This window comes from Echinops telfairi, unplaced genomic scaffold (genome assembly GCF_000313985.2).
Source record: "Echinops telfairi isolate 266 unplaced genomic scaffold, ASM31398v2 ScPeMD7_18;HRSCAF=68, whole genome shotgun sequence".
Taxonomy (NCBI): Eukaryota; Metazoa; Chordata; class Mammalia; order Afrosoricida; family Tenrecidae; genus Echinops; species Echinops telfairi.
Genome location: NW_022103915.1, coordinates 47831456 through 47848368, shown reverse-complemented (window position 1 = coordinate 47848368; position 16913 = coordinate 47831456). Strand labels below are relative to the sequence as shown.

Genomic DNA, 16913 nt, shown 5'->3' with positions numbered 1-16913 from the left:
CAGGGCCATGGGTCAGTGAGGGGCATCATGTCTCATAGTGGGGCTGGCCATGTGATCCTCTCTGTGGACTGGCTGCTTTAATTATTTTCATATCTTAACACCAACTGCTGTCTCTTTTCCCCCACAGTTTCTGTTGTTCGTCCCCTTGTGTGTGTGTGTGTGTGTGTGTGTTAATGTGTCGATCATTGTTAACGGTTCAGCATAATGCTTTTTTGATAGTCAATCATGCTGTTGGTAACGTTGGTCACCTTGTATAGCTATTCCAGAATGTGTTCTCCATGTACCAGTTGATGGGCATTTGTATTCTTTGTAGGTTTTGGCTGTTGTGAATTAAGCTGTTAAAAACCTGTCCAAACAAATTTTATGTAGGCACAACTTTTCATTTCTTTTGGTCATGTGGTGAATATGTGTTTAACTTCCTAAATCTACAAAATTGTTTTCCAAAGTATGTGTTTTGCCTGTTTGGATTGGGCTGGTGGGCTTTGTGTCACAGAGCTGATCTATTTTTGGTTATAACAAAGCATTGAATATAGGAATTACAGAGTGCTAGTCTTTGATCGGGTAGCTTCAGAGTCAATTCTTAGTACTTTGCCCGCAGTACGTGAGTCTGAGACGCCTGTCCTCATTTTCTAAGGACGTGGCTCTTGCTGCCGCAGATGTACTGCTTCAGAAGGACTCTTTGGAGAGGCTGCATGCCCAGCAATGTTTAGGGCAATGTTGTCACAAATGGGCAATACCACTTCCAAGGCGGTGCTGGAAAGAGCCAGGGAGCTGCTACTTATATTTACCTACTTATTTACAAAAGCAGCTACTTACATTTTATCCTGGATTATGGGCTGTAGTACAAACATTTTCATTGCCAAAGGGGCGCTGAGCTTTTGTCAATCTGACCAAGAGCCTAACAGCAGGCCAAAGAAGTTTGGGGACCTATGGTTTAGATCGTATTCTTTCCAGACAGAGCTTTAGAAATGTTGCCATGTTAAGTCTAGTGAAATCTCTTAAGGGATTTATACTGAATTTTATATACATTCATGTATTTAAAAGGTACAGCCCATTTGGAAAATCAATATACCTCTTGAACTTCTATGGAGCCCTGGTGGTAGTGGGGGTTATACATTGCACTCCTAACCACAAGGTCAGCTGTTGGAAAGCTGTCAGCCACTCTGTGGGAGAAAGATGAGTCTTGCTGCCGCTTTAAAGAGTAGCACCCTCAGAAACCCACCCGGAAGGGCGTGTCTACGCTGCCTTGTAGCGTTGTTAGGAGTCTAAATCCACTCACTGCAGTGGGTTTGAGCATCGAGCTTCTGACAGCAAGTGCCTCCACTGTTGTAGGGATTCAGGAAGGTCAGCCTGTAATGTTAATATTGATGTATGTGAAACCAGAAGGAGAAGTGCGTTCGTATTTATGAAATAACTGCCTTTTCTCTAAAGCTCCCCCCATGGTAATTATGTTTTAGACCAAGAACAGTGTCACGGTTTCCTGTTGGCAAGCTCGGAAAACGTGGATTGCTTTCAGATGGGGGCATTTCGTTTGATGTGAAGCCTTTATATCTGCATTCTATAGTGGCAGGGAGGAGACCTCTGAGTAAAAATTTTATTGTGTATTTCCTCCCCATTTTGCTTTGTTTAGAGAGGCTGTTTGCTATTTAAGCTTAATCATCTTAATCTTTCACAATGAGGATATATATATGTATATTTTTATTCTTCCACTCTCACTTATTGGTAAATCTAAAAATTTTCAGAGTTTGAGAATGTTTCTTGTACACTTATTCTGAAATCCTTTAATTTTTTCAGTGGAAGGACCGAGAAGTGGTGCCCTCCAGCTCTCCGTTGATGCTGGGGTCCCTGTGAATTCAGACCTGATCGCCCACTTTGTGGATGAAGCTCTCGCAGAGACCATTGCCGTCCTACTGGGTGACAGAGATACTAAGCCGCAAGACGGCAGTGTCGCAAGGGTTCCTGGGGACGTCTCAGCAAGCGAAACATACTTGCCGGTAGGAGTCTCCCTCATCTCATGGTTCAGCCTATTCCGGGGTTCTTCAGTTACAGTCATTAACAAGCAATAAAGTGGATAAATTCCAAACAAAAAATACAGTTTATGATAAAGTTGGCTTTCTTGTCGCTATTATGAAAGCAACATTTTCTCCTAGCATCTTGAAAACCTTCTAATGTCCATAGAAGAGTTGAACGTGCTGTACAGTGGACACATCTGGGTACCCTTGACTTGAATTTGCCAGCTGCGAACACATTGCTACCTTTTCCTTCTCTCTCTCTAGCTTGACTCTCAGCTGCTTGTTGGTGCACCGATTAACCCACTAAGTCAACAGCTAACTGAAAGGCTGGCATAAAGACGACAGCCTGGGACCCATGAGGCAGTGCCACGGTTCTACTCTGTCCTGCAGGGTGGATCTAAGGGGAAATGGGCCCCCCAGCATTAGAGTTTATTTTGGTTTTTATATGTCTACCATGTAGTTTATAGCCTTACGTTTTTTCTTTTCTTAATTGCTGAGTGATTTGAAAGTTTCAGACACTACACTTCATCTCAGAATGCATGAGCCGTATCTCCTAAGCACAAGGATTTCTTCTGACATAGCCAAAATATAACTCACACGCAAGAAATTTTACACGGGTGTGTTTACATTATATATTAGAGTCCATATTCAAATTTCCTCTAATGTTCCACAAATGTCCTAAAACATTTTTTTTTAATTCAGGAGATAGTCAAGGATTACAAGTTCCATTTAGTTATGTAAGCTGCTATATTTAATCGTTAAAAGAAAAAAAAATTCAGTATCTTTATTTCTTTAATATCGTTTAATCAGCTCTACTTTGTAAAATGGTTTCTAATATATTACAGCAATATGAAGTATTATGAAAGAAAATTTACTCTACATTGTGTCATCATTTTAAAACTCTCGTTTACTTAGACTATATAGATTATAAGACATCACTCGATACAGGTGAAACATTTGAACTAACTCGTTTGACATCCAAGCATTATACAAGGGACTTAAAAAGTTTGTTAACTACCTGGTAACATACACTGTAAATACGGTTAGGGAATATAGTTTTCTCTGTGATAATTAAACTGTTTGTTTACTGGCTTATACCACATACACTTAAAAAAAATCATTTTATTAGGGGCTCGTACAACACTTATCACAATCCATACATACATCCATTGTGTCAAGCACATTTGCACATTTGCTTTCCACTTGAGCCCCTAGTATTAGCTTCTCATTTTTCCCCCTCCCTCCCCGTTCTCCTCTCCCTCATGAACCCTTGATAATTTACAAGTCATTATTATTTTGTCTTATCTTACACTGTCCAACGTCTCCCTTCACCCACTTTTCTGTTGACTGGCCTCCAGAGAGGAGGTCACATATAGTTCCTTGTAATCGGTTCCCCCTTTCTACCCCACCCTCCTGGGATCACCACTCCATACACTTTTTTATAAGGGTGATTGCATGAGAAACATCTAGACAAACCAGTGTACAGGGCAATCTATGTGTCTGTGAAGAGATTGGGCTTTGGAGTTTAGAACTGTGATTTTATTGCTTCAGCCTCATCTGTGTAATCGAGATAGCATATGACTACTTAACCCTTTCATGACAGATTTTCTACACTTTGAATTTTTGTTTAAACCACATCTTTCAGTAGTGGAAGGCATTTTGAATGAAATGAAAAAAAAACACGTATACAATTAGTGGGATACATACGTTCTCTGGTGGGCTAGGACCTGTTTCTTCCCAGTTATGTAGCGAGGCCGCCACCAGCAGGCAGCATGCACTAGAAATGGGATCGCAATGGCTACTAAAGCTCAGGTGGAAAATGTTTCCCAGGTGTCTTCAAAGGATAAACAGAGTTTCAATGGCCAAATGTTAAATGCCACCAAATTACCCTTGGTTCCTCGTGCTTATTTCTTATTTTCAGAATGTCCATGGCTTTCCTTGGACTTTTGATCTTTGAATATATTTTTGAATTAGTTTTCAAGCTGTAATAAAAAACCAAAACTAAAATATAAAACTAAAAAGACAGTCTTGAGATTTCATTTAAAGTTAATCTAATTTTAGTTGGCTTAATTTGAGAAAGATTGAGATTTCTATGGCAAAGTGTTGTCTTAGCTGCCATTTGAAGTGATGACGTATGAAAAGAACATGATCCAGTGTCTAGAATGTACTTAGTCCTCATCATTGTTCCTCATTGCTGTACCAATAGAATACCTTCAAGTTCTCACATGATGGTGCATTCTACATGGAAAAAGCACTCTGTGCTATTGGTGTTTGTAGTCAAATAGACAATGACCAAGTATTGTATTTTAAAATCAAGGAAAGGAGAATACTTGGAAAAGTTATGCTCTGGAATTTCTAATGCACTGTAGCCTTTTAAATGACATGTTAATTTGCAACTCAGAATGCAGAATAAACAGTAAAGGAGCCCAGGTGGCACTTTCAGGTGTGTTGGAGTGCCAACCACAAGGTTGGCAGTTCAAACAAACCACAAGGTCGGCAGTTCAAACACATCAGCCGCTCCATGGAGGAAAGATGAGGCTGTCAGCCTCCATTAAAATGTATAAAACCTTGAAAACCTTTTATAACGTCACTAAGAATTGAAATCAACCTGATGGCAGTGGGTTAGGATTCTGCGTATGAGGGAGCATCAAATTAAAAGATAATGGAACTTTTCTACCAACGTTTTGAAGCTCCCTCATGTAAAGAACTTCTGAAATGAGAAGAAAAGGATGAATAATGTAGTTGAAAAGTAAGCAGCAGACCGTGATCAGACCATTCACAGAAGCACACGTAGTGATAAGAGTAGTGATAAGATTCACTGGCGGTCTATTTTTACCACTTAGCTTAGCAAACCTCTACAAGCTTGCCAGCACCCTCAGTTTGACAATATTTGGGACACGTGGGCTTTCACGTACCTTCTGCTGGGAGTGTGACAATAGAACCACTACCCTGTCGATAGAAACTGGGTTCTGTCAATTGAATTACAAATGCAGTTAAGGGCTTTGACCCTACAGAACAACTGGTAGGAATTTACTGTGTAGTTAAATATGTATACATATAAAATGACTTAAGTATGTATTACAGTGAACCCTCGTTTATCACGGTTAATCGGTTCTAGACCCTACCGTGATAAATGAAATTCCGCAAAGTAGGATTCCTTATTTGTAAATCAAATATTTTCGTAGTTAGAGCATAGAGGACATGAAAAAACACCCTTTAGTCACCATTACACTCATATTACCCAATTTATTAAACGAAAAAGGGGAAAAACAGTAAAACATTTTGGACGTCACAATTATAATTTATTATATTATTTATGGCATCAAGCGTGTACAGTATGAGCCAATCAGTGGCAGTAATGACAGAGCATGCGCTGTTACGCAAAAACCGCGATAGAGTGAAGTCGTGGAAGTCGAAGCGCGAAGTGGCGAGGGTTCACTGTACTTGTTAACTTTGGAAAGGACACAAGGAAGATAGGGTATGGGTAGGTATGCTTACTTTCCATTTTCTTTTGGGGGGGGCTTTGTTTTAATTCTCGTTTTTATTTTAAAATTTCAGATGTACTATCAAATTTTTTTCTGGTGGTAAGAAAATATATGGACAACAAATCATTTGCCAATTCAGCAATGCAATCAATTCATTTTTCAATTTATTTTTTGTTGTTGCTGTCCCTAGTCTTCTCTTAGACCCTCTAAATGTTGACTCATTTGAGTGATGACCTCTTCAAATTAATTTTAACAGAAGTGCTTTCCTAGCCCCAGTTCTTGTCGTCTTCACCTTTTTCTGATCTTCCATGTATTTTTTACATGTCTAGTTCTTCTATACGGATTTCTGAGATCTCAGCCATCAAATGAAAATGCCTCCTTTCTACCCAACCAGCTTGTAATTTGGTTTTGATCCTTAATGGGATCTCTTGAATCTTCCTCTCTGGATTACAGAGCATGCGTCAGCATTTTAGAGGCCTACTTCAGACGCAGGGCTATTTCATGGCCTGGAGGCCATTATGCAGCACAGATACTCCGTATTTCTGCAGACTAGTAACCATTCTTCCCGAGCCAAGGCACTTAGAGTTGATTTGGGGTTTTTGGCCCATAAATTTAAATTCTAAGTAATCTAGGAGTTTTATCCTTTCTTATTTTTATTTGGGTGATTGTAAGCACAATTTATCTTGTTTTATTTACTTAAGGCAAAAGTGTGTACCCCAGTGGCTACCCCACAGCCTACTCCTCCTCACTCACCTTCATCTCCTCCTAAAGAGCACGTGTTGGTCAAAACTCCAGGTTCTTCTCCCTGTGATTCAGAACCCGACGAAGCGTTTCCCGTGCGAGAACTACTGCCTGAGAAAGGTACAGCCCTTACCGCCACGACGCAGCTTTACCTTCGGAACAAGCTGCCAAATCAGAATGACTTTTCATTTTAATTAGTAGGAAGTAAAACGTCATGATTTGTTCTTGAAGATGTTTTATAGATTAATATAGGAGGGGAACTCAAAAAGCATTGGTACTACCGTTTCAGTTCGCATGTGCACAAGTTTATTCCAAATCCAGCCTGTTGACAGATGTCCCTGAGGCCCGTGGATGCCCACAGAAAAGCTCTCTCAGTCAGACAGTGGTCTTAGTCTCATTCGTGGGTCTTGAGCAAAAAAAGTCCAGTCCCAACAGTGGGTTCCGAGTACGTCTTCTGGGCCGGTTAGATTCAAGGCAAAGGGGTCGGCTCAGAAGGCACTGTTCTCTTGGGTCCTAAGGGTCATCTGGGTCGATTTTCTCAAAGGACACACGGTGACCACAGGGGTTTATTGGGAGGAAGTTTTCAAAAAATTAAAAACTGCATAGGTGAGAAAAGTGCCCAGCAAGTTGTGCCAAGGAACTTTTTTTCTGTCATGACCATGTACCACCTCATTCTCTGAGGGCAACAAGGACTGTCGTATAAGCACCCTCTCTGCCCTGCAGCCCTGGCCTTGCCTCTTCAGACTCCTTTTTTGTTCCCCAAACTCAAGAACATGAAAAGGAACACAATTTGAGTCCATCAAGGATATCCGAATTACTGTTTTAGTCTGGTATGAATTGGAGAGTACAGCATTCTTTGGGGAAGGGCTAGAGATGGGGACATCTAGGAAGCCTTCAGAAGTGAGTACATCCAGAAAGGGGTCTGTGTCCTGGTTGGAGGACAGACACATTGAGAAACAATAGTATCGAATTTTGATAAAGATACATTTACTATAAAGGTTTCTATGATTTCAGTACTTTTAAACCTACACTCATACCTATTGTTCACAGGATAGTATTTTTTTCCTTGCAAGAAAGTAAGGAATTAATTGCCACTTTTGAAATATTTAGTAGACACACTAATTTAAATAAATGTTGATATTAAAAGTGTCAAGTCTTTAAGGTTATTTGCTTATACTTTACTAAATTAGAAAATGTCCAGCTAACTGGTCATTATAGTTAATATTGCCAGTATTTGTATGCCAAAATATTAAGGAATTTCCGAAACCACTTAATTTGCCTTCCTGTGGGTTTTTGTTTTCTTTCTGTTGGTGCTGTGTGAAGCAGTTTATCTGCTAACCCAAAGTCCGCAGTTGGGGCCCGCCAGGCGCCCCACGGGAGAACGATGTGGAAGTCTGCTTCCGTAAAGATCACAGGCTCGGTACCCTTATGGGGAACTTTTAGTTTGTCGTAAATGGTGGTTATGAGTCAGGATCAACTTGAAGGCAAGGGTTTCGTTTTTTGGATGAAATTATTATTATTATATTGAACAGTTTTATTGGCATAGGATGCACATATCATGCAGTTCAATAGTTCAGTCACACCAAGAAGAGTTGGACAGTCATCACCACAATCTATTTTAGAATGTTTTCTTCATTCTCATCTTCATTGTTATTAGTTCCCCATTTCCCCCACACTGAACTTTGCCTTTTGAATCTTTAGGAAATGATATGCCCGTCACGACAATTGTTAATACGCCAGCAGTTACTCCCACTACTACGCCACCGCCCGCTGCAGCTTTAAGCCCCAGTCTGTCAGAGATTTCCATTGATAAACTGAAGGTGTCAAGCCCACAGCTCCCAAAGCCGTGGGCTGATGGCGACCTGCCTCTGGAGGAAGAGAACCCTAACTCCTGTAATGAAGAACCCATTCACCCGAGAGCTATGTAAGCAGTAACATGTGTACTCCGTGCCGCTGCACATTCCACCTTAAACTTGACTTAAGTATTAAGGGTGATAAATGACGCTTTCAAGGCCACAAGCTACTCGAGCAGAAAGAAGGTTCATAAATTTTGCCTTTGAGCATTTTTATCAAATATTAGAAGTAAATAAATTTGCTTCTTTCTTAAAAGGTTTGAAGCAGAGTGAGATAAAGCTGTTTATCATATTGCTAATAAAATAATTTCTCCGTAGTGTGGCTCTTCACTTAATTACAATCCATTAACATATGTCCCCCTGTCGATTTACTTTATAAATAGAAGAGCATCCAAGATGGTCTGTGATCTAAGCACAAAAACGATTTTAGAAAAATATAATTCTGTATATACTCGAGTATAAGCCGACCCAAATATCAGCCAAGGCATCTAATTTTACCACAAATACTGCATTAAAAATGTGCTCAAAAACTCGGCTTATATACGAGTATATATGGGACTTTGAATCTCTTTTATAGCAGCATGAATATAGGCTTTTAGTGATTAAATTAGGTCCAAAGTCTGCCTTTATCTCCTTAGTGTAATGTCTGTGGCAAAGGAGGAAGAACCTGAGAGCGAGAGCGAGCATTGCCCTGCTCCACCTGCACGGCTGGAGCAGATTCTCTTGACACCCCCTGCGGATGGCGCCAAGGCCCCTCTTTCAGTGCAGATGCCAAGTTCAGAGTCATCAACATTGGAGAGCACCTTGAGTGCCAGCGTCACGGAAACGGAGACTTTAGATAGACCCATCTCTGAAGGAGAGGTGGTACTTCACTATGGGGGCAAACTGGCTCCTAAGCGTAAGTTAACCTTGTATTCATTGAGTTCACTGGTTAGATTACGATCATTTTCTAAGTCATGCATTTATGTTTTAGAGTGTTTTGACTTAATTTAAAAGGAGACAATGTGGCGGCGGTCTGAGTCTACCCAGAAGTACCTGGGAAGGAAGGCCTGGCGATCTCTTTCCAAAATGAGCCACTGAAAATCCTGTGCAATCCTCAGACGTACTGTCACTCTTACTAATTTGGCTATACCTTTCCAGTGTCTGAATTTTATTTTGTCTCTGTACAAAGGAGCTTCAACAAATTTGTAGAAAAGTACATTATTTTGTGACTCCAGTTTTCCATGAATCTTTTGTATCTGCCTTTAAAAATAGCATCATTCTATAAATATTGTCTTAAAACTGAATTTTCATGTAGCAGTACAGACATTTTCTGTGTCAATATGAATAGGTCTACCTCATTTTTAATGGCCTGTGATTTCTTCAAGCATTGCCATGGGATGGACATTGGTATTGTTTTCAGTGTTTAATTTTATACACAGTTCTCTGGAAGAGCCACCCATAAGGAGTGGCGTCTGACTTCCCCTGACTTAACCAGGGAAAAAGAGAATCCGATTCATCAGCGCACGGCTGTTTCCTATGCGGTGAAAGTCAGCTAGGCCTCCCCTCCAGCCGGCTGTCGGTGTCTTTCTAACAGTGCTCTACTTCCCAGCTGGGTTTGAGAATTCATGCACGGGCCACATAGAACTCAGACAATACTCGTGATGCTGGTTTTTTTTAGGGAGGGCAACAGGTTACAATTCAGGACCAGAAATGCTCAGAATGTAGTTCTTGGGTCAGGGACAGACTCTTCTCAGCCGTGACTCTGGGTGTACTTCTCTCCGGTCCTCAACCATGGGCCCCTTGGCCTCTTCTCTGCTTGAGCTAGGTGACACAGCTCTTTAAGTGCTCCTGAAAAATGCCCATAGGGTGCCCACCACACTTTGCTATAAGCCTATGTTTGATGGTGCTCAGCTCTAGCTGAGGGTCAGCAAACCTAGCTCCCCAGTTAAGTGCCTGGAGCAGTGGTTCTCTACCTTCCTCATGCTGCGACCCTTTCATACAGTTCCTCATGTTGTGGTGACCCTCCTCCCCACCATAAAATTGCTACTTCATAACTCTCATTTTGGTACTGTTATGAATCGAGTGACCCCCGTGAAAGGGTCATTTGACCCCAAAGGGGTCGTGACCCACAGGTTGAGAACCGCTGGCCTAGAGGCACCCTGTTTACAAACAAGCGTCCTTTTGAAGGCACCCAGCTTAACTCACTCTGTGGACTGAGAAGGCCACCACCACTCGTCTTGTGCTCCTAGTTCTGCTGCTGGCCCTGCTCTGCTAGTCTCTGGGGACACAGCGCTCTCTCCCTGGATCAAGGTGGTTCAGTGGGCAGGGATCTCCAGGTCCAAAGGGCATGCCCCTGTTCCTGCTTCAATGATGGCCCATTTTATACCTACTGGGCTAGCAAGACTGACTCATTGCTTCATTAGGGTGCCACACATCTTACTTGCATGCTCCCAGCTCATCAGCTTGGAGGGAGTTCCAAAGACTTTGACTAAATCAAGGCATACCAAGTAACTTAGTTACACCATCTGACTGGTGCACACATATCTTTGATCACTTATAACTTCCTTAGAATAAGCACCTGTAAGTGGAATTACTGAATTAGAGCATTGACCCTTAAAATACTGATACTTTGCCACTGTGATCTTTAAAAAGGTTAATCAGTTTTAAATTACATCAACAATTTCAGACAGCGGGGCCATATCTCAATTGAATGGTAAAAATTATGACTTTTTTTAACTGTATAAAACATAAAAAGTTAACCATTGTTATAAATTGCCTTTTTGAATTTTAAAACTGATAAAGTTGAATGGTTTGTGATTTATTTATTTGTGAACTCGGTCAATATCTTATAAAAGTAAATGTAATGTTCTGTGGCTTTATAACTAGATGATCTGCTAGGTTTCTCCAGTTGCAGTTCTTTTTTCATAAAATTTTACCTTTTAATTTCTAGTTTTAGGAGCTGGGCCATATCCAACAATCCTAAATGATAGCTTTTCCAGCACTCTGCAGGATGCCCTTGAAATGGTAAGAAAAAATTGGTTCAAAAACAGAATTCTAAGCTGTTGCCGTGGATTAAGTTATTGTCACAGTGATTTGAGTTATAGATACAAAGTTAATAGTGCTTGTGGTGGAATTCAAGTCGCTTGCACTTAAAAAAAGAAGTAAAATTCATACAACATAAAATTAGTGATTTTACAGTGAACAATAACCTTAGCACACTCACAGCATTGTTGCAACCACCACCATCTCTGTATTTCTACAACCTTTTTATCACCCTCAAAAGAAACCTCACAGTCCTGGTGACGCTGCGGTTCAGGTGTTGAACTGATCTGCACAAGGTCAGCAGATCAGTAGTTTGAATCTACTATCTGTGCAGTGGGAGAAAGGAGACTTTCTGCTCCTGTGAAGATTTACAGCCTTGGGCACCCACGGGCAGTTCCACTCTGTCCTATAGGCGTCCTAGGAGTCAAAATTGACTTGATGGCTGTGGGTTTAGTCTGGCATTTGGTGAAAGGAAACCCCATGCCCCTAAGTAATGACCCCCATTCTCTCCTCGCCATAGTCTTGCCCATTTCATGATGCAACTTTCTTTTACTTGTGAGGGAAAAAGGTGACAAAAGGGTTCTTAACTTCTTTGAAAAATACAGTTGATTAGGCAATGAAGTGTATGCAACTTGGTGCAAATTGTCACCTGGATATGTCTCATGTTAAGTATTTTGAGCAGGGCCTTAATCCTTTCAGTCAACCCTCTTATAATACATTTGGTATTTTTCCTAACCATAGTTATAACCATGGTTGTAATCTCTTGTGTTAAAATAGGAACCAAACTTATTAATCCTTCCTAGTTATTATCCAGCTCCATGAGAGAAACAATTGGCAGTTAAAAATAGATGGGTATTTATGTTTATATATGCATATGTGTATATGTCCACATAAATATCTTCAAGGATGTATGATACACATGTATCACACAGGAAGACATCAGAATGTTGGTGGGAAAATGGAATTGAAGGATAATGGAATTTTTCCATGAACTTTTTGTATATAATAAATGTCTTATCAAAATGATAGCGTTTTCTTTGGAAAACCCTTACAGAATATAAGCCTTCTGCCCCTTTTATGTTTTTTCAAACAACCGAAGCAAGGAAAGGTAATCCCACTAGCTGCAGTCATGCACAGTGGGAAACTGTGCACTGGGAAATAGATGACACTGTCAGATATATTTATGAATTGCTCTAATCAATCACATGGTAGAGGATTTTGATAGTAAATCTCCAGTGTAAATTTAACTAAATTACTTATATTGTTATTTATATTTGAGGCAAACTTAGAGAGTGTGTGTGTCTATAGATATGTAAAATGGAAGTGAAGACCAAGTGGGAAAAAGAAAGAATACATTTGATTCCTGAAAAAATGTAATGTGATGGAAATGTTTGCTGCATGAATGCTGTTTGCATCGCTTCTAGGACGATGACCCGCTCAGTGAAGGCCAAGTGATGAAGGTGCCCCATCAAAACCCTCAGCAAGATGCACTTCTTCCGCGTCTTGCTAAACAAAATCGGGAACCACTGGGGTCCCAGCAAGCAATCTATCATTCAGAGGTAATTTTTAAACCCCGGTATTTTTTTTTACACCGAAATGTAAGAAAACAACAACAAATACTGTAAGTTTTAGTGAAAAGCATGTTAACGCTACTTGTTCAGTAGCCAGCTTTGTAACAAGTTTAACAGCCCAAAATTACAGAGTTATAGAATTTTATAGCTTAAAGGAATTTAGACCATATGTTCAAACCGTCTACTTGAAAAAACCTGACACCCTGTTAAATAATTTACGAGGAGTCCTCACTCGTACTTTCTTTCTGACACCATTTACTGAATTGTACACGCCAGACACAGCCTTGGGAAGACAAAGATGAATGAGGCATGACCTCCAGCAGGGGAGGGGAATTACAATGAGACTTTACATAGAGGATATTATATTGATCTGCGTCTTTAAAAACTAAGTAGATTTTGCCCGTGAGGAAAGAAGAGTAAGAAAAGTAAGGAAGAAGAAATAGAATATGTTAAATAATATAAGGCAAGGGAGATGAAGGCATATTTAAAAACTGTTGAAAATAGTTTGAAGAAGTCAATTAAGTCAGATGCTCAGAAAAATCTTTTTAGGACATGGTGAGATTTGGGCATTGTGGAATCCACTAAGGCTTTTGCACAAGGGGTTCACATGCTAAGGTATTCAGGGAGAAGTCTGGGCCCATGAGGCAGGGTGCATTTCTATTGGATTAGAGTGCCTCTCTGAACACCTGGGGAAATGGGGATCTGAAGACTGAGCAGGCCCCAGGGATCTGTGAGAACAGCACTGCAGTCATCCAGGCAAGAGAGAACAGGAACATGAACAGAGACGCCTGCAACAGGAATGGATTTAAATTCAAGGGTAGAGAATTGTTCATGGATTGAAGGATGCTGAAGACGTTTTTACAAATTAACTTTTAACAGCTTGCCCGACGTACGTTCCACATGTCATACATTTCAGTAGTTCAATAACATTCATAAGAATTTTTAACCATCACCACAATCAATTCTAGAACATTTCTTCTTCCTTCTACTTGTTAGCTCCCAGTTTCCCACCAGCCACCCCTGCCATGTCTTTTTGAAACTATTAATCTGCTTGCTTTCTCTGTAAGTTTAGTTATTCTGGGTTTCATATACAGGAAAACATACAAAAATCAAAACAAAACACAAAAGGCCCAACAACGATGACAGAACAAAACAGAAGAACCTCAGCTGAAAACAAAGCAGAAAATATTAAAAACTAGAAAAGTATACATTGGACTGAGAAGGGATCAACTGACAGTTTTGACTGACCTTGCCACAAGAGCAGTGTTCCACCTACAATGCCCTCGGTCTGATACGAAGACCTTTCCCATCTGACCCGCAGCCGAGGGAACTCTCCAGAGGCTCACTCTGCATGGGGGCTCTGCCAGCAGGCTTTCCCTATCTCCGAGCCTTGGAAGAAGAGGTTTTTGGGGATAATTCTGACGCTCATCATTTGAGAGCCTGGCTGGGTGGTGATGGAATTGTTGACGTGTAAATGCAGGGGCTGGTGAATACCAAGTGTCCTGGGGAAGGTGAATTCAGTTTCCTGGGAGACAGATAAACCCCTCAGGACCAATAATGAGAGTATCCATACTAAGAGGGTAAGGGGAAGGTCAGAGTAGAAAGGGGAAACCCATCACAATGATCAACATATTACCTCCTCCCAGGGGGACAGACAACAGAACAGTGGGTGAAGAGAGACATTGGTCAGTGTTAAGACATGAAAAAATAATAATTCATAAATTATCAAGGGTTTATGAGGGAGGGGAGGGCATGGGAGGGGGGGAAATGAGCTGATACCAAGGGCTCAAGTAGAAAGAAATGTTTTGAAAATGATGACAACATGTATACAAAGGTGCTTGACATAATGGATCGTGATAAGAGCTGTACGAGTCCCCAGTAAAATGATTTTTTTAAAAAGGAAGCCCTGGGAGAGAGGTGAGGCCTTCTGTTCACGTAGAGATGTGCAGCTTCAGAAACCCATTGGGCACGTCTTCCTTGTCCTATCGGGTCTCTGTGAGTTGAAACTGATTCCATAGCAATGAAAGTCCAGGTGGAAATGTACAGGGAGTCACACAGGAGGGTTAATGGTGAAGCTGGGAGCAGAAGTCTTGCTTTCTGTGTCGAGCGCTAAAAACCCCTGGTGGCATAGTGGTTGCATGTTGGGCTGCTAACTGCAAAGTCAGCAGTTCAAAACTTAACAGCCATTCTGAGGGAGAAAGATGAGGCTTTCTAAACCTATAAAGAGTTTCAGTCTCAGAAACCCACAGGGAGAGTTCTACCCTATCCTGTAGGGTCTGTATGAGTTTGGAATCACCTCGATGGCAGTGAGAACAGGGAGTCTGGAACTCTGTCTATTGTATTAGAATGCCTGTCTTGGAGCACACATACATTTTATAGACCTATTTTGTAGTGCCAAGGTGATCCTGGGGTGTATTCTCTTCCAGGTGTGAAGGGTGACTAAGTCACAGTCTTGGGGGTTCTAATAATTTCTCTGAGACTAAACTGTCTGATGCTTTGTGGGAATTTGCACTTTCTTCGTTCCACATTTTCCTCCCATTCTGGCCCAGCGGGACCTTCTGTAGTCCCGATCAGAGCAGTCATTAGTAATAGCGGAGCATCATCTAGTTCTAGATAATCTCATCTCTGGGAGGTTTGAATCTCATCTCAGGCTGTGGTTTGAATGGGCCATTTGTCTTTTGAGCTAATTGTTTCCTGGAGTCTTTTGTTTTTTTCACTTCTTTCTTCCAGATGAGGAGTCAGTTGTTGCGACCTAAGTGGCAGCTCCCCAACCTTAAGACCCAGTCCCGCCCACCACCATTGGGTACAGAGAGAACTTTGTCTTTTCTGACCAGATTATGCCAGTTTCCTTAGCTGTCCCCCAAGTCTGGGGTCTTAAGTCCCCAAGCCCAGGGACACGTTCCCACCGGAAGTTAGGTTATGGCTAAGAGGCGTCCATTACTTTGCCCCTGTGTGCTCTACTATGTACAGGGACATATTGACAGCACACACAAAACATATGTAAAAAGACCTTTTGGAAGCAGTATTTTTTTTTCTTTCTGAGTGTTTAAAGTTTATTGAGGGTGTCCAGGGCTACAGAGGAGTTTCAGGTACTGGGGAACAAGACCTGCCTGGAGGGGCAACAGCAAAGCAGAGTGGCCAGCCAACAGAGGGTGGGGTCTGCAGAGAGGATGGAGAAGTAAGGGCTCCGCATCCCTAACCCCCTCCAGGCCCAAGGGATGTCCAGCTTGGGAAGGGGCCGCTGGGCTGGGTTTACTTGCAAGTGTGGCTCTCAGCTCCTCCACGCCCAAAACCGTTGGGCCCGAACATGGCTGCATAGCAGGGGTGGTTGCAGTGAGGCTTGCCCTCATGCTCAGCGTGACTCCCGGAGGTCAGCGTCTTCCCACATTTCTCTCACTTGAGGCAGGGCACCGCGGTGCCAGTCCTTCCCCAGGGACGTCACCCGCTCAGCGAAGTACACCTCCTTGTTGCACTTGGGGCACTTGGGCATGGCGGCGCTGGTCGAGGATGCAGGCAGCTGGAAGCGGTGCAGACTGACGGCGGACGGCACAGATGCTGGAAGCAGTAATTTAACATATTTTCCTGATCGCCCTCTGTCCCTACTTTCTAGGGAAGCCCGAATGTTCATTCATTTATGTGGTCGGACATTTTCGTCTTCTCGTGCTGGGCAGTGTCTTCCTTTCACCTTCCGTTCACCCCCTCTGGACCTTGTGTATCCAGCTGTTGACATTTCTCACTCAGTTTTGTTTGATCTGTTACAGTTCTTTTACATTTCTACCTATCCTTCCGTCCTGTCTTCCACTCTTGGGAACATTGTTCAAACTCCTCTGCCTGGGTGGCTGGCAGCAGCACCTCCCTGGTTTTTCTTCATCTCTTCTTCGGCATCAGATCGCTCTCATTGTCGCAGCACTGTGTCAGTCCGTCTCGCTGAGGGCCTTCCTCTGCATGTCCACTTGACCAAGCGTGGTGTCTTCTGCAGGGACTGGTCTCCTAACAACATGCCCAGAGTCTGGAAGACACAAGCTCACCATCCTGGCCTTAGTTCCTCCAAGACAGATCTCTTTTGGCAGTCCACGGTCCTGTCAATAGTTCTTTGCCAGCACCTCAATTTAAATGCATCAATTCTTCGGTCTTCCTTATTCATTGACCAACTTCCGCCTACATATTAGGAAATGGAAAATACCGTGGCTTAGGTCTGGTGCAGCTTTGTCCTCAAAGTAACATCTT

General features: G+C 41.9%; 2 protein-coding genes across 2 annotated transcripts in view; one reads left to right on the top strand and one right to left on the bottom strand.

Annotated features, from left to right (window-relative positions):
- KIAA0586 (KIAA0586 ortholog) overlaps positions 1-16913 on the top strand; it is a 113561-nt gene that overhangs the window by 40220 nt on the left and 56428 nt on the right. The window contains exons 21-26 of the mRNA XM_045287630.1: positions 1795-1994; positions 6199-6358; positions 7940-8162; positions 8730-8989; positions 11024-11097; positions 12540-12674. Coding sequence (XP_045143565.1) covers positions 1795-1994; positions 6199-6358; positions 7940-8162; positions 8730-8989; positions 11024-11097; positions 12540-12674 — 1052 coding nt within the window. The remainder of the gene's footprint in view (positions 1-1794; positions 1995-6198; positions 6359-7939; positions 8163-8729; positions 8990-11023; positions 11098-12539; positions 12675-16913) is intronic.
- LOC115868739 (cysteine-rich protein 1-like) lies at positions 15939-16213 on the bottom strand. The gene is given in 2 exon segments (XM_045288039.1): positions 15939-16097; positions 16099-16213. Coding segments are annotated over 2 exon segments (237 nt in total). The 5' UTR covers positions 16177-16213.